This window comes from Lepisma saccharinum, chromosome 1, assembly GCF_977018435.1.
Source record: "Lepisma saccharinum chromosome 1, izLepSacc3.1, whole genome shotgun sequence".
In the NCBI taxonomy this organism is placed as follows: domain Eukaryota; kingdom Metazoa; phylum Arthropoda; class Insecta; order Zygentoma; family Lepismatidae; genus Lepisma; species Lepisma saccharinum.
The window spans coordinates 210551939-210573705 of record NC_139229.1 but is presented as its reverse complement, the minus strand read 5'-3'; the positions used below and the strand labels follow the sequence as shown (position 1 = coordinate 210573705).

Below are 21767 nucleotides of genomic sequence, written 5' to 3'. Positions count from 1 at the left end.
TCACATCTGGATTGTCTCACTGTTCTTACCAACAAAACATTTTCCAATAGTTAAGCTTATTGTCGTTTGAATAATTGTCTAGTCAACAAGGTGAGACATTTTAAAGAGAGACATTCAAACGTGCTGCGGTAAATAATACAATGGAAAGGCAGACTGGTGACTGTATTCTTGTCCGCCTAGCCTTTGTCTATACATTAGCATCTAACAACGAACCAAGGACTTTCTTTAGTTAATTCTCATTGTTCACACAAAAAAAAAAATACATGTTCTTTGAACACTGGCGTACGTAGAGGCATGGCCGATGGTTAGAGGCACATACTTTTAGTAAATAAAAAAGCAAAATTTCAGTATAAAAACAGAGTCAATTTCGGGTTCAAAAGCTGTAAATAAAATGAAATTTCGCTGTTATAGCGGTGAAAAAGCGGTATATAAAATTACATTTTGGTTTTAAAAATGTGAATATAATCCCAATTGATTTAAAAACTGCACTATTACACAAAATAAACATATCCCTTCTAATAGCACATTAAATCATTACCAGAATATTAAGTTTATTCCTGTATAGAGGAGTCCATTTTTGCTTTTCAAATATTTACAGCAAAATTAATCAATTTTACGTGAATTGCATAACACACAGGATACTTCAGACTTCAGAAAGTGTCGCGTCGGTATATAAACGGTAAATTTCGTGTTTAAGAGTCTATTTCGCATTTTGCAGTTCATTTCGCATCATTTCGTGACAAAACAGGGTAGGAAAATGCACCTCACACCTTTCAGAAACCTTAAAAATTAACATTGCAATGTGTTATTTCAAATTTCGTTTTCTTTTTGTCAAAAACTAAATATGCATGCCTCTACCGATGATGCTACAGCCCCTACCAAAATTTTGAGAAAATCAGAATTTTCAAATAAAAATCCGTTAAGAACTTTAAAAAATCAAAATGTGTAAATACGAAACCTCTTTTAAAGTGAGTCCCGATTACCATTTTTGTCTTTGAATACAATTTTAATAGACTGAAAAGCTCCAAAAATACGAAATATTTTATTATGCATCCTGCCCTCCAAAACGAAGCCATGTGTTATCCACATTTACTATTCCGGCCCCTCCCCCCCAAAAAAAAACTGCGTACGCCAGAGTATTGAACATTGTTGCAACTGAAATACAAAACATTTTATTTCTCTTTTAAATCATAGTTACCCTCATATTTCACTTTCAAGAACTTGTGCTTATTTTCAAGGCATCACTCTGAAAGATGCGTGTGCTTGGAATGCTGTGCTTTTCTCCATGTTACATGGAAATAATAATTCAAATTATTATTATTATTATTAGTGGTAGTAGTAGTAGATGTAGTAATAGTAATAGTATTGTCCCAGATCTTTGACTGTGGTAAATTGGCCATTTAAAATTTTTTCCACAGCATTTTTCATAATATTTCACAAGCTCAAGGGGGGGGTTTAAACCCCGTAACCCCCCCTTGCGTACGCCACTGAATACACTTACACCGTATGCGGGCGCACGGGGGGGAAGGACGAGAGGCAAGAGGGGGCAGTTTCCCTCTAATACTAACACTTAGAAATTTAGTGTAGAGGAATCTTATCACCATTATTAAACAATATTATGCTCGTAATAATTAATTATTTTTAAGCAGACGAAAGTTCCAAGCAACTACGGAGGGGGAGGAAGGTGCATTGTCTCCTATGAAATTGAACTATCCAACTTCGTTCTCTAGCAAATGTCTTGTTATCAACACTCCCACACACTTTATTCGTTAATTGTGTTACCTCTTATGAGCTTGCAGAATAAATTGTCCATACATAGGAAATCAGTAACGGCGATTGGGTGGCAAAACTGAAGGGGGGGGGGCAAGGACAGTTTACGTTTTCTTTGTAGACAAGGCATAGCATTAAGAAGCTATAGTGCAAGGCCACGCCCCCTCCCCTTATTGCCGTCACTGTTGGAAGTGAATAAATTACGTGAAGTTGTTTTGAATCTTCTGTACGAAACTGTTTGTATGTAAAATAGTCTCTGAACCACAGAAAGATGAAATAAGGGAGGGGGCAAAGACCGTTAGTGCCATGGAAGGTTGAATTTTCCTAATGCAGTTCTTTCATCAAGGATTTTGCCCCCCCCCCACCACCACTCCCCCTCCCTCCGACCAAGACAAGCCCTCTGCTCCAAACATTTGTGTATGGCATGTTTCCCTGCTCTCAATAAGAAGAACGTTTAACTGTGTCTATTGTTTGGCGGGAACAGACCAATCATTCTGCAGATTACTATTTCTGCATGATGCTTCCTCTGAAGAAAGGACCTTATCAACAAGAAGAAATGAACTACTAAATATCCAAATAAGGCATGCGACCAATGCCCCAAGGAGAAGATTTGCCTCTTGCAAGATCTCCAGTAAAGTTTCTCATGCCCAGCGATAGTGAACAGTGTGACACTGTTTAAGATGCACCTTATCCTCCCACTTTAGGTGATCCTACATATCAGCCAACTGTTACTAAGGTGAACCTCACAAATTCAATTTATATGAACTTAGTGCGATCTTATAAAGGAACCTGGAGCTGCCAAAGTATAAAGCTGGACTGGTACATTGCAGAAATTGAATCTTGTGTCTCAGCGAGAGTGTCCGCTTTTCGGACTTACCAAAAAAACCTTCCAAGCGTTTTTCGGTATGCTCGAGTGGTTCCCAAACTTCTTCGTTTCACGGCGCACTTAGTGTTTGAAAATTTTTCCGCGGCCCTCTAGTCAGAATGTAGGCCAATCTAACACTTGCAAATCTCTGTTAGTGTGGTTAGGTTGCTCGTTAGTTAAAATATAAACATATATTTTAAATTCCGAAACATTTTATGTGTAAAAAGTACTAAATAAGCACTGGAAAAATCATATCATTGATTGAATTTACAATTGAAAACATTGGAACATTTCTCGGCGCCCCTGTACGTCAGTAACGGCGCCCGAGGGCACCACTGTTCTACTCAAATGTTGAAGGTTTAATTCAGTCATTGCGAGGACATAAAATACTAGCTATTGCTTAATACAGGGTGTTTCACTCGCTTCCGGCTCATGATTTTCGCTCATAACAATCAAACTATTGGTCATAATTATATATACGCTAATATATTGCTCCGTGACTTACAGGACACTCCAAAATGGTGTATAAAGTGTTAATTTTTATGCATAATCAGTCATCATAGAGCCAAAATAACTAGAACGTACAGTCGCACAGTTCTTGACTGGTGAAAATCACAGTTTACTGCATGAAAAACACAAACTCACCTGCTGAATTGTTTAGATTTGTGTGAAGTCTCAAAAGAAAGAACTATGCACATCTACAATCTTGGACAAAACAGTGTTGCCAACTTTAGTGCATGTGGAACTTCACTCACTTTTGTTCATAAACAAGATAATATAGAATCTCAGTTTTCAGAAGACACAATGTTATAAACTCCGTACCAGCTAACTGTAGACCAGACGAACGAGAACAAGTCTCTGCGCAAGTAGTGTCGCGAGACGGATCCACCAATGAACAGTGAGAGAGACGGGATTGTGTTATTGGCGACGGGAGTTACCCGATTTCCTGGCATACTGACCGTATTTTTATCTCCTCCTCTGCTGATAAGCTCGGCCCTGCTCTACAGTTAGCTGGGATAGGGTATAATAGATGTATATTATATTGAAATCTGCCCCTGCTGTATACTTTTACGTGGAATTCACCGTTTAATATTTTTATTGTAAATTATTTCCCATTCAAAAGACCGAAGTTGAAAACACTTGCAAGGAGAAGTTGAAGTAACAATTCCTGCCAATAGCGAGTGAAGGTGAGAGTATAATTTGCCGAAAGGTGGAGGATCGATTCTTATGCATTATCGGCCTTTCCTTCCGAGAAAAGCTGACTAGTTTTCTATATTTTCTCGTGTTATAAGCGTTTGCCAACCTCCTCGTAGATCGACTCTGGCCACCTTAGGTATTTAGGTACCAATGACGTATTTAGGGGTGGTCCAGAGGGTCCGGACCCCCACCCCTCCCCGAAAGATTTGCCAAGTACTGAAATGAAATAATTAAAATATAATTGTTAGAATGTTTTTTTAAATAATCGATGGTTATTTTTCTCCACTAACTTATTGGAAGGCAAGGAATTGGGATCATACGGCTTTGAAGGACAGTTCCAGAGATGTATGCACACTACTACTTATGATGATATCAAATATTACTCCCTCTGTCCCATAATTATAGTCCAGTATGCCAAAATGGTAGTACAGGATTTACTGACGAAGAGGCAGATAGAAAGCACACGCATTAGTAGAGGCAGATCAGTCTTCAAGATTGTGAAGAGGAACAACGTGACCTTATCGCAACGAGCAACAAATACCGCCCAGCCGATTACCAATTATTATGGGACAACAAACAAAGGTGTACCGGACAATAATTATGGGACAGAGGGAGTAATCAGGAACATTTCTTTTCGTCAATTAGATCTAACTCCCTTTTTATTATTCAATAAATGTATTTGTAGAAACGTGCCTGTTAGGTACATAAGTCCTGATTTGGACATGGATGTTCCCTTGTTGAATAAATGAAGTTTATGAAAAAACACTCATCATTGATCCTTAAGATGCCTAAAGAGGCAGAAAAGATACTGAAAACTAAAAAGATATAGTGGGCTGCGCAAAACTAAGTGTGTCGCTCTGGGCAACTACTAATGATAAACATGCGCAGTTAGCACTGTTCAACATAAAATAAAAATTTAAACACAGCCTTATAAAATAACTTCCATAACTGACCTTTATTCAGTTTCGTTGCAGAGTATTTGAGTATTACTGAAATTTGTTAAATTAGGAAAAGATAGAAAATGTTTGTAATTTCCATCAGTTACAAATTCTAGGCGCTGCAAACCTTGGTTCAAGCATGTTTGGATCATAAATTCTACTTTTCCGCCTCAACACGCCAGCCATTTGCCAAGATTCGATAAGTAAGCTTGTTCCTGATGCTTATGAACAATTCGTTTCAGTTTACGAGCCAAGTTTTGCTCTTTCGGTTTTCATGTTTACATTTCACAGTGCACGCTCCATTCGTCATTCTATGCATGGTAAAAAAATAAGGGGGCGGTGCCAAGACGGATCATGTGTACGATACGTTGCCTGCGAGAAAAATTTCAACTTGTCCCTCGAAATGAGTAATTTTCCGCACCTCCTTCCTCTTCCTACTGTCGTAATTTTTTCCGCGTCCTCTGACACCTGTTTCAAGGTTTGGATTTTGGCGTGAAGGTGCTATATCGCCCAGAGCAAAGGGGAGGAACGCAGACTTGATAACTGTATGGAGGGTGCAGGAAGAACTTGTATGAGTTGGATTGGTGCCAGAAAGAAAGAATTATGGAACGAAGGGGGCTGGTTGGAAAGTTGAAATTGGTTAGGATGGAACATTTTCTCATGTTAAAATATGGCATAATTTCCACAGTCAACCATTCGTGTCGGACTATTTGTTCCAGGTCTTGAAGTGGTTATAAGCGGCAAGGTTCAGTGCATAGGTTTTATCACACGTGCTACACGATGCGGATGAGCAGGAGGCAAGTGAATTAATACCTGTACAAGGTTACATGAGCAGGGAGTATTATTTGCTTTTATTTATTTCTTTTAAACTTTCTGTGGAGTATTTTTATCGTTCCTTCATCTTAAACAGTTTCCGGCCCAGCTTGCTGTGAGCTGCAAGGGCACTCGCAGCATTATTTCTCAGAGGGGCAGAGTCACAGAAACTTTTATTATTATTATATTAGTATTATTGCTATTATTATTATTATTATTATTCATATTATTCGTTACTACTACTACGTACGTACATACAAATTATAAAGATCAAATTGAACTGAAAATACTTTGGCGTTGTATACAAGTTCAGACTAGAGTCTAGTATTTAGATAGAAACTGGATTCGCTTTGTTTCCTTTCAATAAACATCTATCACTGTGTTGATGAACAGTTCGTTGTCTTTTTGTACTTTTCACAATGCACAGATATCAGAGTCAGAGACCACTTATTATACGTTGGGTTGGTGTTTTAAGCCCATTTTATGCACAGCAAGGCTAATCGGGACTGGACCTACAGTTTAAAGTGGAATCAGAACCACTATGTGCCTGCATCGGGTATCGAACCCGGAACCCCTTGATTACAAGGCGACGACGTTACCACTATCCTTCATGGTACTTCTGATCCATGTTTTTACGTACAGAGTGGCACTGTAAGATAATAATAATAGTTGCTGTAACTTACGGCCTGTAAGTCACAGAAAACAACATTTTTTGTTATAAAATATCGCTACAATTTCCCCATTCGAATTACATTAACTCTTTCCAGAAATCTGGGGTGGGGGGGGGGTACTTGAGCTGCCATCTCTATTTTGAGATAACTCCTGTATTTTTACGTAATGTACGTCCCCGATAGTGTAGTGGATAACACGGCCATATAATCAAGGGATCCCGGGTTCGCTTGTCGGTTGAGGCACATTGCACAGTGCTTCGAATCAAATTTAAAATCTGGTTCGATTAGCCTATATGATCTTAAAGTGAACTTCAAAAGAAACTTAGTTCACATCACATTTATAGACACATTGAAATTACTAGATCGGTAATGAATCCAGAAAAAATAAGTAGGGTTCCTTTCTAAGGGTAGACACAGTAGGCTTCTGCGTATTCACACATTCGCACGTGCATATCCAAATAAACTTGTAATGCAAATGATTATTATTATTATATTTATTCATTGAACAGTCTCTCCTTCAAAACCATCAATGTTCCCACACCGCTTCATCTGCCATTTGCTTCGCTTTAACAGCTCTGCCGCGTGCTCTCGCACATTTCGAATTTTGTTACCTTGAACGCTGTTTACAACAATCGAATAGAGAACACTGATTGGGTCTTCTGGCTGGAGCGCTATGCCTGGTGGTTTTTCGTCATTGGGGACCAAAAGTGTGTTGGTTAGTTTTTGCCTTTGGCTATCTAGTTTTTTCTTTTAATTATTCATGTCACTATTCCTTACTTCCTGTTCGTCTTCTATCATAATGTCCTTTTAAAGAGTTATGCACAGATTTGTCCCTTATGTATGCAAACATCTCAATCTGAAGATTGATTAAGGTATTTTTAAGAGCAAAGACACCCTAATAATGGATGATATTCAACGCCATCAAGCAGTGAACTTTGGGAAAATACACATGAAGACCGGCAAACAGATTCGCAACATGTAAAAGAAAGCGTACAGTGAGAAATTAGCGATATTTTATATGAACACATTCCTGATATCAGATAATCATTTCAAATACCTTCGGCAAAGATCATAAGCCCATGCTTACCCGGACGGGCATGTTTTTAAAGCAGGATCTCATCTGTTTGGCGGAAAATATAGCGGCGGGGGTGATTTCGCGCAATGAATTGTGGAGAAAGTTGTCCGTTGAATATCATCCATTACCGTAGGCTAGATTGTTTATACCTTGGAGGTATATTAAATGTACAAGAGGAAAACTACACAGAAATAATTATTTATACACATTTATTGAATCCATTAACATAATGAATTGTCAATGCATTACCTTAACGCATTACATGCTTAACAAGAACTTGAACTTTTGTTTTATCATCCGCATGCACATAATTTCAGCCTTTTAAAGGGAACGTAATATTGTACAATTATATTAATTTAAAGATAAGTTTACAAGTATAATAATACTGCAATAATTTGTAATTTATGAAACCGTATTGCACATCAGTCCTTGACATATGTATACACTACAGACTACTTCAAAAATCTTTACATACTCTTTATGAAATAAAATGTTTTTCACAAATATTAACATCACTTAACCATCTCAATTAAAGGGTGGTTTATTTATGTACAAGTCCTTATTTTTGCTTTCTGGAAATAGTTTACACAGGTAACAATATTTGATAATAATGTTCGAGATGTGTTCTGATTTGGTTTGAATATCCTTTGTTCTTGCAGAACGATGGCTGTTTGTATATCGCAAGTATAAAGAAAATATATATAGCCTGTGTTCTAAGCAGCTCCTTCCATTTTGTTAGTAACCACAGCAGTAATTAGAATTGTTCATGTTTGTTTCAGCCTGGTGTGTCATATCTTAATCGTTACTCACATCTTTTCTTTCGCTAATTAATTGCCACATAGGTCCATATTGCCTATTGACATACCTTGTTCAAACCATTCATTGCAATCCTCGATATAATTTCAATAGCTAACATAATTGTACGCGTTTGCTTATTGTAATTTTAAGTGAATGCAGAGACTTAACATTATACGTAGTTCTAATAACCATTGCCTTACAAACAATACTGTGAAACGCTTTGAAAAAACGCCATATTATTCATATAGTGTTCGTAAACAATTGTAATATTGTTGACATAAAATGTATTGTGGTATATCAAATTCAATTTAAGTAGTGTATGAAGCTTCTTGCATTTTGCTATAAGCATATAGGGCTAAACCAGAATTACAGAAATATACAATCAGAGGTCTTGAGACAGGTTCAACGGTTTTCACATAGGAAACCGTTCATGATAAACACTAATATATAATGAATAGAAATTAAATATATGTGACCAATAACGACCAATATGTAGAAATTCAACACAGACAATCATTATACAGAGCTTTTTTTCTGGGAAGAAAGATTTTGCATTCTTCTATTTGCTTTGTTATTGTGTTGGTTTGCTATTGTGTATATCATAAGAACTACTCAAAGTATTGTGGTATGTTCATAAACGATTGTGCATCCACATACACACAATTATTTAATTAAAATATTAGTTTTATTCTCACCTATGAAAAGATGTCGGTACGGCGTACTGCCAGAAAAAGAGGACTGTATATTGATATGTAATTTGTGTTCTGTTAAATACAAACTTAAATTTATCACTCCCACTAGTTTCAACGTTTTCCAGTGACGTATATAGTAACGAAGGTACATGCTAAACAGAGCTACAAAGCAATGTAACAAAGTTTAATGTTCAGTAAGAAGCTTCAGGAAGTAACTAAGTTAGTTCACAACTAACATTTTCAATTATTTTAATGTTATATCATGCTGACCATATGCATGTCAGAATTGTTGACAGCATCATTCTGTAACATAGTGTTTATGTAATCACTAATTTTGTATGACACAAAATTATGTATAGACGATTTTGGCAAATTATCTTCAAGTTATTTGTTGTTGAATACAAATACATTATTGGTCAATTGGGCAGAATTAGTTTAGATTCAGGATACCTTTGAGTTGGTACAAGATACACACTGTGTTATAATATGCAAGTTTGAATTTATAAAGTAGAGTTGTGGGCCAATCAGAAAAAGGATAAAACTGAATTATGGCTAAAACGAATAAAAATAATTCAGGTTTTATTCAGTCTGCAATGACAACTTTTTAAAATCTGCAGCATATGTAACGGGGGGAGGGGCTATGTTAAAATTAGAGGAAACGTGGAACAGAGTTTTGACCATTAATGAAAAGCATCAAGTGCTTCAAACATCTATTGTGAATCAGAAATAAGTAGTGTATGGGAAATGCAATATATATATCCGTGAATGCCCTTTGGAAAATATGTATTAAGGTACACTTTCTAACTCAAATCTGTCAATTTCGATAGTAACATTCTTTCCATATGGCACAGAGAATACTGCCATTTAAAACATAAGAAGTGTATTTACTTTTTGGCACAAGTAGCTACAATATCAAATTAAAATCACATTTTCTTATTAGTAGACAACAGAACTTGTGAGTGAATGACAAGCTTACTCCACCGACACAAAATTTATCTACCGATTCCCTGAGCGATCACACTGTGTACGATGAATATGAAGTACAATGCACTGAACAAGTAGAATGTTGATAAAGCTGTAAACATACTCGTCAAATTTTTGTCTTGCTCGGTATGACGTCATTAACAAAAATGTATTTTCGTTTGTACAAGAAGAGTGAGGAAATCCAAGCAAACTTGTCTTGTTTGTTTCCGCCTCAGTTCTTAGAACCAGTATAAATCTTTGCCGGGTTCTTGAATTGGAGTTTCCAAACTAGCTGAAAGAAGAAAGATAATTTGTTAATTTCTGCGCTATTGGACCACTAATACATTTTTAAAAAGTCACTTGCTCATGCAAATACATTAAGGCATCAAGCTATACCAGTATAAAAATCTAATTTGAATGTAAAAGTAGATACATATGTGATAGTTGGATCCTATATAAATGGAAGACCAAATCTCTTAATAATGATGATTTTATTTCCAAGGAAAATTATTTTCTTTGATCTTAAAACTCTATCCACACTGAATATATTTCGTTCACTAATCGTACGATAAAAAGGCTGGATTTAATAATTAGGGGATAAGTATTTCTAACTCGTACTTTTACTTTCAATGAGACTGTTACAACTTCGAAGTGTCCATCGGTTCAAACCGTCTACTTGTGCTTCTGGCTTTGTTGTCAAGTAATATCATTGCTATGCAACTAATATTTAAATATCATTCCATTGTCATGGGTGGCTCACGCGAAGTGCATTTTTTATATTTAAGTAACTATTCTACTAGATAGTTAAGCAACATTTGTGACTAGTAAGGAAGATTTTGTTGTGAAACGACGACTCCAGTGTGTAGCCGCAAACATCTGAAATACTATGTGAAAAGGTGAAAACATTTCGTACCTTCAGAATGTAGTGGTTATGTTTATGGTTTTTGAAGTGGCGTATCGAAGTAATGTACTCCATGGTGCAGATTTTAGCAAACACTGTTGCCGTAATTTCGCTCCTTTTTTCCTTGATCAGTGCAAGGGAAATAAAAATTCTGCAACGAACTGAAATCGGTGTATCTTAATGTCATTTTATTGCACTAGATATATTGAAAAAAATAATGAGACAGGACATTTTTGATAGAGCGTCATGGATTATTTGCTGTAAAAATTAAACGACATCTAGGATCCCGCATTGCTCCTGCAAACGTTGTTCTCAGGACAAACTCTGGCGTCCAGGATCTCTCGTGAAAATACCGTTGTCATGACGAACTCTGGCGTCCAGGGTCTCCCGTGGAAAAATCGTTGTCATGACGAACTCTGGCGTCCAGGATCTCTCGTGGAAACACCGTTGTCATGACGAACTCTGGCGTCCAGGGTCTCTCGTGGAAACACCGTTGTCATGACGAACTCTGGCGTCCAGGGTCTCTCGTGGAAACACCGTTGTCATGACGAACTCTGGCGTCCAGGGTCTCTCGTGGAAACACCGTTGTCATAACGAACTCTGGCGTCCAGGGTCTCTCGTGGAAACACCGTTGTCATGACGAACTCTGGCGTCCAGGGTCTCTCGTGGAAACACCGTTGTCATAACGAACTCTGGCGTCCAGGGTCTCTCGTGGAAACATCGTTGTCATAACGAACTCTGGCGTCGAGGATCGGTTCTGGAAACATCGTTATTAGAGCAAAAATTAAAAATTTTCCATTTTAAAATTTTGTACTTATTGAGTCATAACGTGTGCATGACACAATATTTTGAAATATACTAAAAGATCTGTTTTTGAGAAAGTGGCTACCAAAACTTTCTTTACGCCACCTCCAGTGGCGGCGATTGGGTCCAAAACCGGGGGTGCAAGATGCCAAAACTGGGCGGTGGGGAAGACAGTACATGTCTCTTTGTACGTAGATAAGGTTTAGCATAGTGCAAAGGCAAACGTGGCGAAAAGTAGGGAGCAACCGCCCCCTCGTCTCCCTAATCGCCGCCGCTGACCACCTTCAATTGTTTCCTTACACTGGCGTAAGCATGTAGTATCATATGTGAAAGAGCCCTTCAAAACCTTTCCAAAGCCATGTCAATCACTTCTGTAGGCGCCATGATTGCCGAAATATTGCAATTTAAAGCTAACATGATGTTGAAAATTGGTCAAATTCGCACAGCTTGCATCCCTGTACTTTCGAAAATACGAAAGATATGGATCTATAACTTTTTATATTTTCATATCTTAGGTAGCTCTTATAGCCTTTCAGAAACAAAAGGTTGAAATTCGTACTGTACACCAGTGGCCTCTTATAAATACATTGTCATTTAAATTTTGACACTATGGAACTTTCTACGTGTATCTTTGACATTCCATACAAGGAAATAACACATTTTTAATAGTTGAATACTATATGGAACGCACATAGCAATATTTACTATGCACCACAAGGAAGTTCTTTATAGTTACAAACTAAAACTTTACCACTAGAAATCAGAGAAGCTTAATTAATTTAGGAAATTAGAAGTAAAGAAAGTTTTTTTTTAAATATAAAAATTAACGTTATTTATCGTAAACACTTACTAGATATGGTAATTAATCCTGAACCCGACCTTAACTATTTCAATTACACTATTTAAACAGCGTTGTCATAACGAAAATTTATCCAATTATTTATTTATTTATTTATCAAAGGATTACAAATAGAGCATTATCCATTTTACATTATAATGTACTAACAATAGAAAATAACAACAAGCGATAGAAGCAGCAGTGTTTTTGAGGAAAATAGAAGTGACTTCATCTGGACCATTTGCACAATTTTCAGAGAATGAAGGTAAAATATATTGCACTTCTTCTGGAGACGTGTCACACACTAGATGTTAGAGAGTGACAGCAAACTGGAGTGAGGTTGGAAAGAGAAGAATCCGGTGTATTTGAGACTGTATTTTTGGAGAAAAAAAGAGTTTAAAAGATTAGGTCTGTTAGAGCCCTCTGCGTGTACTGCTTAACTTTGTAAGATATTTGACGATGTTGTCTCCTTGAGTTAATGACTGACCAGAAACGTTTAGGATTTGATTTGATTTCGTTCGTAATATTCGATGTAGTTATTATTATTTTCTTTTTAAAGTTGTTTACAGTGGTGAAGTGGTAAGTCAGCGTGTGTTTTTATTTCGGAATTTTTTCATCTTTCGTTTCCAAGGGTAAGTATAAGTCAGAGTGGACCCAAGGAGGGAGTTTTTAGGATTTACCAGTTCTCTCTTGTTAAACAGATACATTACACATGTTGGCTACTCACCGGGAATTCCTTGAATTCCTGGAATTATGCGTGAATTATTGGCTCCGGGAATTACGCGAGAACTGTACGTGAATTTTTCTCCGTAAACGTGAAAAAGTGCAACTTGTATTAATCCAAGTGAATTCATACATTTACAAGTGCTGCGAGGCAAGTTTTTCACCGTTTAGCTTTTATTTTTATTGAGGAAGGAAAAAGGAAGCTGCTTTGAAAATAAACAGAATTCTCTCAATCCGTTTACTTGGTTAGTGTCCTTTGCAGAACAATCTATCTGACAGACAGAAGATTATTGCAAGATACCTTGAAGTTGATTAGGTAAACTTTAGTTCGAAATTCTCATACAATTGATAATTTTTCGTAGATTACTATATTCCGTAGTATTTGTGACTCGTGTTGTAGATATTTTTGAAGTCGGAGTATGTGAAATGGCAAATGTAAACTCTGCACCTTAATAGTGTGTGATACACCGTTAAATTGAAATAAATTAGAATGTTTTGGTGCATTGGAATCACACAGACGCTTTATACTGTTAATACATTTGTGTGTGGGTGGTGAGAGGCGATAATACGTGAGGTTGAAGTAGAGAAAACATCTAGTTGTACCCTTGAATTTTTGGAAAGTTCTCCTTGAAAAGCGGGAATTATACTTGAATTTTATGATGGTCTTAGAGTGGCCACCCTGAATACAGCGCCTTGAACTCAAATATCTTAGATTCCTCGTATTATTCCTAGAATTAGGCGGATGGGGGTAGGAGGGTTCATCCGGAGGGTCTATAGTAGATTTATCATATGCTTTTCGATTCTAGTACCGGGTGTCCGAGAAGTGTTTGTATGAAAACAAAAATTAACTGTATCCGCTATATGCAACATAGACATGAAAAAATAGTACCAAAATGTTCGGAAACTATTCAAGTTTTTTTTGTTTCAGATTTCTGTACCGTTGCAGTAGTGCAGCAGTGCCAGTGTCCAGCAAACCGGAAATGTACACAAATCAGAAAAAGGCTGAGTGTGTCCTGTGGTTTCACGAGAGCAGGTCACAAAAAACAGTGCAGAGACAGTTTCAAACATCGTGCGTATCTGGGGTAAAGAGCCCCCTCATGAGGTGAGGAAGTCGACCATGGGCAACCCGAAGGTGAACGTTTGGTGCGCGCTGCTGCATGACAGAATAATCGAACCATTATTTTTCTGTGAGGACACCGTAACATCTGGAGTGTATCTCGACATGTTGCAATTGTTTGCTGTTCCTCAATTGCTAGAATACCACCCAGATGTTATCTTTCAACAAGACGGTGCACCGCCACATTGGAGTCTGGAGGTTCGTTCCTACCTTGAACAGACATTTCCTGGAAAATGGATTGGTCGAGATGGACCGACGGCGGTAGCCTGAACGATCTCCAGACATAACCCCTTTAGATTTTTTCTATGGAGTTATGTGAAAGACAATGTCTACAGAACTCCTGCATCCGATCTTGCAACTCTGCAACAACGGATAACCCAAGTCATCACATCAATCCCTCCTTTGATGTTGGCTAATGCATGGCGAAAAGTTGAATTTCGACTAGATGTACTCCGTGCTACCAAGGGTGCTCACGTGGAGATTTATTGATTTCTTTCCTATTGCCAATAAAACTTGAATAGTTTCCGAACATTTTGGTACCATTTTTTCATGTCTATGTTGCATATAGCGGATACAGTTAATTTTTGTTTTCATACAAAGACTTCTCGGACACCCGGTATTTTAGTTGCTTGTAGATATAACCGATTATGCTTTTTGATTTTTGACAGAATTGTGTTTTTATGACCATCAAAATTACGTCATAAAAATCCTAAAAGGGCGTGGTTCTAGGACAAATAGTGACATCATTCATTTCAGATTAGAAATAAGAGACCGGAAACTTATTATTTTTATCGTCGATAACAGAGGTCAATTTCAGTTAACTTAATAACCTAAGCAAAAATGCAATCAAAAAATTGAGTGTTAAATAAACTTTTATGTTCTTCTGACAAAGAACCAGAATAGAACTACACGTTTTGATATTCCAAAAACTTAATTCAAAAACGATAGCTTTTTTTATTATTCATCAATAATGTTTAGTATTAAATATACATTTTAAGATCACAAGGTGAAATTTGTATTACTGGCATGTTTAATCTTTGTGAAAAGAATGGACATCCTGAAACTACAAGTTACACTACATAATTTTTTTTTCTTCAAAAATAAAAAAAATGAACTTTACTTTCTAGAAAAGAACCATTGTATGGGAAAAAGAATATCTGAAATTTCGTTTCATCTACGATTTCTTCAATTCGAACACTGCAGAAATATTAATTGCGACATAAAGAGCTTGACTTATAACGTCAGATACATGCGGAATGTTTATTATTTGAGCAGGAATAGGTATATTGTTAACAAAATCCGCTGCATGCACTCACCTCTTTTTCATATCCATGATCCAGTGCATCGGAAGACGTAAGATTAAATTGCTGCCATGGAAACTATGAACGAACTTGATCCAATTTTCTAGCATTGTTGTAGTACTTTAGGGCTTCTTATATTCAAGGCTCGCGCACTGTCGACGTGGTTCGCTAATAATTTTGAACGTAACGGATTCGGGTTCTATGATACAAATATTCAAAATATTTTGGTCTATTTTCTTACTAATAAACTAGGTAAGCAAAAACAGTTTCAAGATAGTTAGTTGTATGTTTCATGTAAACGAATTCAATAGCGACACTAAATTAGAGAAGCAATATTTTACGTCTTTTGTCACTTTCATATTACTAACGTCATTTTCAGTCATTCTCCTCAAATTCCTACCTTGCCTCTGTAATAAATTCTGACGCTCATATTTTGAAATACGAAAAGAACTCAATTATCGTAGTTTTCGGGGAGTAAATAAAATTGTAGCTGCAGCCGCATTTTTCCCCTCTCGCCCCTTCATGGATTGAGCACTAAGAAAAGTTGTTCTTGACACTGTGTTAATGTCCTTGACACTGATAATTTGTCGGTGTTGTGGGGCGACACCCTATATATTATTCTACGCTTCCTAAATGTAATGTAATACCACATACTAAGAAGTAATACTAATACTGTCACTTACTCAAAGAGAGGGGGAATAGAGAAGGATGCCGCTTGAAAGCATCCCCGCCAATTATATTAACATTGGAATCATTTTTCATTTATCAGTTCTTTTGTTGTCAGCCTTTAATGATAACATAGTCTTAAAATAAATAGTATTAGAACACTTTACAAACTGCATCACAATGGTGTAAAATACTAGTAGTGCATACGTTAAGCGACACATTATAGTTTCATGGTTGTTAATGCTTTTTTTGTTATCATCACGATATAACACTGACAAATAGATTCCTCAGCTGGCTATAAATTTCCAAGAAAATGTAATTTAAGGAAAAAGAATAGCTACCTAGGTAGAACACTCGCCATGTCAGAAGAGATGCAAAACACATAGTTTCGTCTTAAGTGCCTTCAAATAAAATAATTATTATGATGTTACACAGCAAAGAAGTCACTGTGCTACGTTAGGTTTTGTTTAGATACACACACACACAACAAAAGTGACTACCCTTAAAAGACTTTCCCAGATTTGTAATTATCAGTGAACAATTTTGTATCACGGATGGGACAGACGAAACACTGGCTCTTCACTTAATAAAAAGTTTATTTCAATTTCTGTGAATTGCCAAATCATGAAAAATAGATTATTTGAGACAAAAGAGAGAAGGTAATTGACATTTGAATATTCTAGTGGAGTTGAGGAAGAAATGTAACAGTTAAAGAAGAAATTAATTGTTTTTGGTTTCACGGGTGGGACACAATAGAACACACAACTAAATTAAAAACTTAAAATTAACGAATAATGTGTAAATTACCTTCTACTCTCTAACTTAATTTTATCCAACAGACAATTTTAGATTGTTCACTTACAAGATATGATAAAGTTACAGCATTGCATTGAATTTTAAAAATTGGGATTCAGTGGCACTTTCACATGGAACCTTCTAGCTCTTATTGGGTGTTGTGCTACGGGATTGGTGCAGGGCAGGGTAATTGTTATATCCAGCCATTTTGTCCAGCAGCTAACACTTCGGAAAAATCTGTTCCTCAAATATGCTGATAGAACAAGACTTCACCCTCCTATCCAACTTAGATGCATTACTTTCACAACCAGAATTCTAATAATGTCTACCTTGTTAGGTTAGAACTTAGAAGGCCAAGTTTAGGGCGGTTAGCAGCCCATTTTTGCAGCTCGATGTGCCCCACACCCGGCCAGTTGTGGTACCCCATTTAGGGTAAGCTACTAAACTGCATACAGTTTTGTTCTAATACAGGCCTGTATATAATTTTAGGGTCAATTCAATACATACTTACAACGTAAACGAGGGAAGTTATCACAAATGACTGCAAAAAGTTGCTAAAACAGATACAAATTTGAAAACCATTTCCATGTTTTATTATTTCTCAATCCATTTACATCATCGCTTTAGCAGTGCCCCTCCACCTGCAGCTCGAAAGCCTTGAGTCTGCTGTGCCAGCCAAATTCGCACCTCACGTTTAACTTCGTCGTTTATGAAGAGTTTGCAGTTAACATGATTGATTGATTGATTGATTGATTTGGTGTTTTAAGTCCACTTTATGCACAGTAAGGCTAATCGAGACTAGACCTACAGTTTAAAGTTGGATCCAAACCACTATGTTCCTCCACCGAGTATCGAACCCGGGACACCTTGATTATAAGGCAACGACGCAGTCAACATGAGTTTTAGTGGACCGCATTACGTGACAAGCACTTATCACCGTAAACAGGAAGCATTTTGGAGTCCCTATGTCTGCAAAAAAGCGCACAACAGCGCGTAGTTCCTCGGTTGTACACCCATTTTCGAGATTGAGCTGTAGGAAATTTCTAAATTTCTTTCCATCTGAATTGAAACTGCTAACAACCATTATCAGATTTCCCATAACTGTAAACTGTACATTGGCTTCTTGTAATTCGTAAATGACACTGGTATATATTAACCTGAAATGCAAATGGAGTAAAATAGTATTTTGTCTAAATCACATGCGCGCGCGCGAGTGTGTGTCGAAAAACACCAGTAGAACCATTCTAGCCGCATGACTTGGCAACCAAACTTCTAAAAAAAAAAAAGCTATCTTCTCACGCACAGACATTTTAAAACTGTTTTGTTCAAGAGGGGAAAATGTTTACTTTCAGAAAAGAGAGAAAATACCTCAGATTTCGAAAATAGCTCCCACCTCCCTACCAGGAGACCTCAATGTTATTTGTCTCGCACGAGCGTATTTACTGGCCTGTCCACAGCTTGCTGCCCACTGGCGCCATCTTTTACTAATCATTTCTCTAGTATATCCTGGAGGAAGCGACCCTTTCCACAGCTATTGCGATCTGGCTGCCCAGAGGCTGAAGGGATCGTAATTTCGTCAAACGGGGCCGTTTCGGTCGAAGACTTGTGTTTGTTGTTCGCTAAAGAGCGTAGCAGTCTTGTGGAATGAAAGCTGGCGAATTCTTATAATCTGGGCGTGCGTACTAGCACTCTTGAGATGCGTTTGATCAGCTGTTGCTATTAGCGTGGATTCACTCAATACCTTGTAGCATAGGACGAACTCAGTGTTGCAATATGAATGAAAACTGAATGAAAACAATTCCCGTTAGAGGGATTTTCAGCTACAATATTTCCATGAAGGTAAATTTTGGGGGGGACAAAGGTTACCCTTAGTTTTTGAATAAGTTTCCCATTATCAATTATTGTAAGCCCCCCCCCCTCCCGCACCAACATCAAAATTCGGGTCCAAGTAAGAAAATACAATAGTCTTCGAATCTCTTAGATAAAAAAAAATGTTCGGAAGTCTAATGTCCTGAATATCAGCTGTTATCTGTTTGTAGTTTGCGACTGTAAATGCAAAATTGAATCAATTTGATCAAAACAACAGAGTAACAACAATATGTAAGTAAAAAAATAAGTAAGTAAAAGTAAGTAATACTCTCTTTTCAGGCATGTATCTAGGAACATGGAACAATTATATCTACATTATAATTATTAAATTAAATTAAATTAAAATATTAATTAAAATATGTAAATTTATTGTATTGTATCTGGCAATGAAATTAATGTCAAATGTCAAATAGATAAAGAATTGAATAACAAATAAGAAAGTTAGATCCAGTTGAGAAAAAGTAAAGTTCCTGATCAATATTTGATGCATATAATCATAATTAGTAGTGAGAATTGAGTTTGAATTGTTTTAAGTTCACTTTATGCACAGATAGGCTAATTGGGACTGGACCTACAGTTTAAAGTGGTGTCCGAACCACTATGCAATGTGCCTCCAACAGGTATCGAACCCAGGACCCCTTGATTATAAGGCGACAACGTTATCATTCCGCTATTGGGGAGACCCGGTAGTGGGAATAAATCATATTTGATATTGTCCTTCAAAGCCGTATGATTCCAATATAATCCTAGCCTCCCACTAAGTTCAGAGGAAATTATAAGCATCGATTATACAGCTAATGCTAAACAACAATATATTTCATTGGCTGCCACTGTGTGTGGTATTGCCACGTTCAACGTACGTACTACGTGTTTACTCAATTGAATGAAAATCTGTATAAAATCGGTTACCCAATGTGCATTGACAATGATAATAGGTTTTAAAAACATCTCCAAAGAGCTTCAAACACAAAACAAGAATGAGATCATATCTGTAGGACTATACAACACTAAGAAAAAGTTATTTCACAAAATTCATCACAACGTCTTTTTGGCCGAATTTTTAAAAATGACCATTACGAATTATATTTAAATCTTTGTACACTTCTGAGTACATTTACACATTAGGCCTACTTTGATTGTAGACGTGGAAATTCCAGTTAATTAATATTTACGCTGCAATCTTTCCATTAGGCCTTTTCTTTGAGTCAGAGACACAAAATACCCTGCATATGGTTAAATTGATTGATAGTAAGCAACACTGCTGAATTCCGAACATTTACTTCGGCTGTACTTTCGACCACGAAGCTGGACCAACTCAAACGAGTGTATCACTTTCTGTGAACAGAAGTGTACTTGCACTGTATTCAAATTTCATCTCGATCGGACCACAAGTTTTTTTTATTTATAGAATTTCGAAAAAAACGGTCGTTTGGAAACACCAAAAAGACGGTACTTTTTATATTCTCACGACGATAAAAAATCAAAGGCATAGTCGAAAAAAAATAGTGACGATAGCTTAATGCAGAATTGAATAAGCTAACTTTTGATTTAACTAGTTTTTATATAGGTCTTCTGGTTAATTTTTACTTGGAGTCCAAACTAGAGTATCCATAATTTTTAATCCGATAGTAGTGCCTCTAGCCAATTTTGTAACAATTCGAACTTTTACCAGGCAGCTGATAAGCGGTCATGTGAGCGACCACTTATCAGGTGGAAGCACGGGATTTAACAAGTCATAACTGATTCATTTCAAATGTTTGAAACGTGCAGTAGAGATAAGCAAATTACTTAGGTATTGTAAATATTTCCTTTTGTTCTGACAAATATATAGAAATAAACAATCAGTTGGATGTAGTAGTACACAATGAGTGCTAATTAAGCGGCGAATTTAAATAAATAGAACAAGATTCTTACGCTGTACAGAGTATGACCATTGTGCATTAAGAATAATTGGCTTTTTGATCAGTCGAATACATTGACAACTCGTTCTCTGAATCAGGGAACCTTAGTTTACTACAGTAAAACCTCGTTAATTCGGACTAATGGGGGGATAAGTTGACCGGTTTAACGAAAGTCCGGATTAACTGATATAACCTAAAAGAACCGTAGAAAGTGCATTAAAACTCAGTTTATAGCAACAATACACGTTCATTATGGTGTATTTAAAGGGCATAGGCCTCAATACACTATACAGTACAGTACAAAGTCTGCGGGAAACAGAATTTCATCAGTGGTTGGCTGCCTTTTGTTTGGGAAGTTCTCTTGTTGACTTCTAGCCACGTTTCAAATCTTGAATTCTCTATTTTTGTTTCTTTTGTCTGTCCGGATTAAGCGAAGTCCGGCTTATCGGGGTTCGGATTAACGAGGTTTTACTGTAATTTTAAAATGCTTACGTTGTTACCTTCTTGACACTTAGCAGGAAGAGTGGGATCAGGTAACGGGGAACAAGTTACCATAGGTTGATAATTTACTTGTTAAATTTTGTCAAATTGTCAATGCTTGGCGACGCTGTTGTCAATATGAAAGCGATTTGGGATATCTCTATACGTATAGCTCGTTGGCATAACAATTTGCTTTTCAGCTTCGATAACTCATTGTCAGATTTTCATTCATTTGCTGATATTGCACTACTTCAGTGTAATATCTAGGCACTATATTAGTATTAGTGTTTTTTTTATTATTATTTACAGAAGGGCTACAGTTAAGGTTACACTATAGTTTCTACCGATTTTCGAACTATATAGAACCGCTTATTTCCATAAGCACTCCTACGTTGGAGTGTTTGTGTTGATTCTTTACCCTCAATCACATTTGCCGCATCCATTATTTTTAGGAAAACCGCCATTATTTTACACTTATTCATATAGTAGCGGATGTGTTTTGAGAGGGGCTACACATCTCGGTTGTCCACTGCAGTATAGCAGGTAGGCTATGTTTGGGACAGTAATAGTTTATAAAGCAACAAAAATAT

General features: G+C 36.8%; 1 protein-coding gene across 3 annotated transcripts in view; it reads right to left on the bottom strand.

Moving 5' to 3' along the window:
- Window positions 1-7531: 7531 nt before the first annotated feature.
- The window catches only part of LOC145978838 (transcription cofactor vestigial-like protein 2), a 142453-nt gene continuing 128217 nt past the window's right edge, over window positions 7532-21767 (bottom strand). For 2 of the 3 annotated variants that reach the window (XM_083111722.1, XM_083111735.1), the window contains exon 4: window positions 7532-10070. In XM_083111722.1, coding sequence (XP_082967848.1) covers window positions 10015-10070 — 56 coding nt within the window. In that variant the 3' untranslated portion in view covers window positions 7532-10014. Of the gene's footprint in view, window positions 10075-21767 lie in introns of all 3 variants that reach the window. The other variant, XM_083111729.1, reaches the window with a different exon arrangement.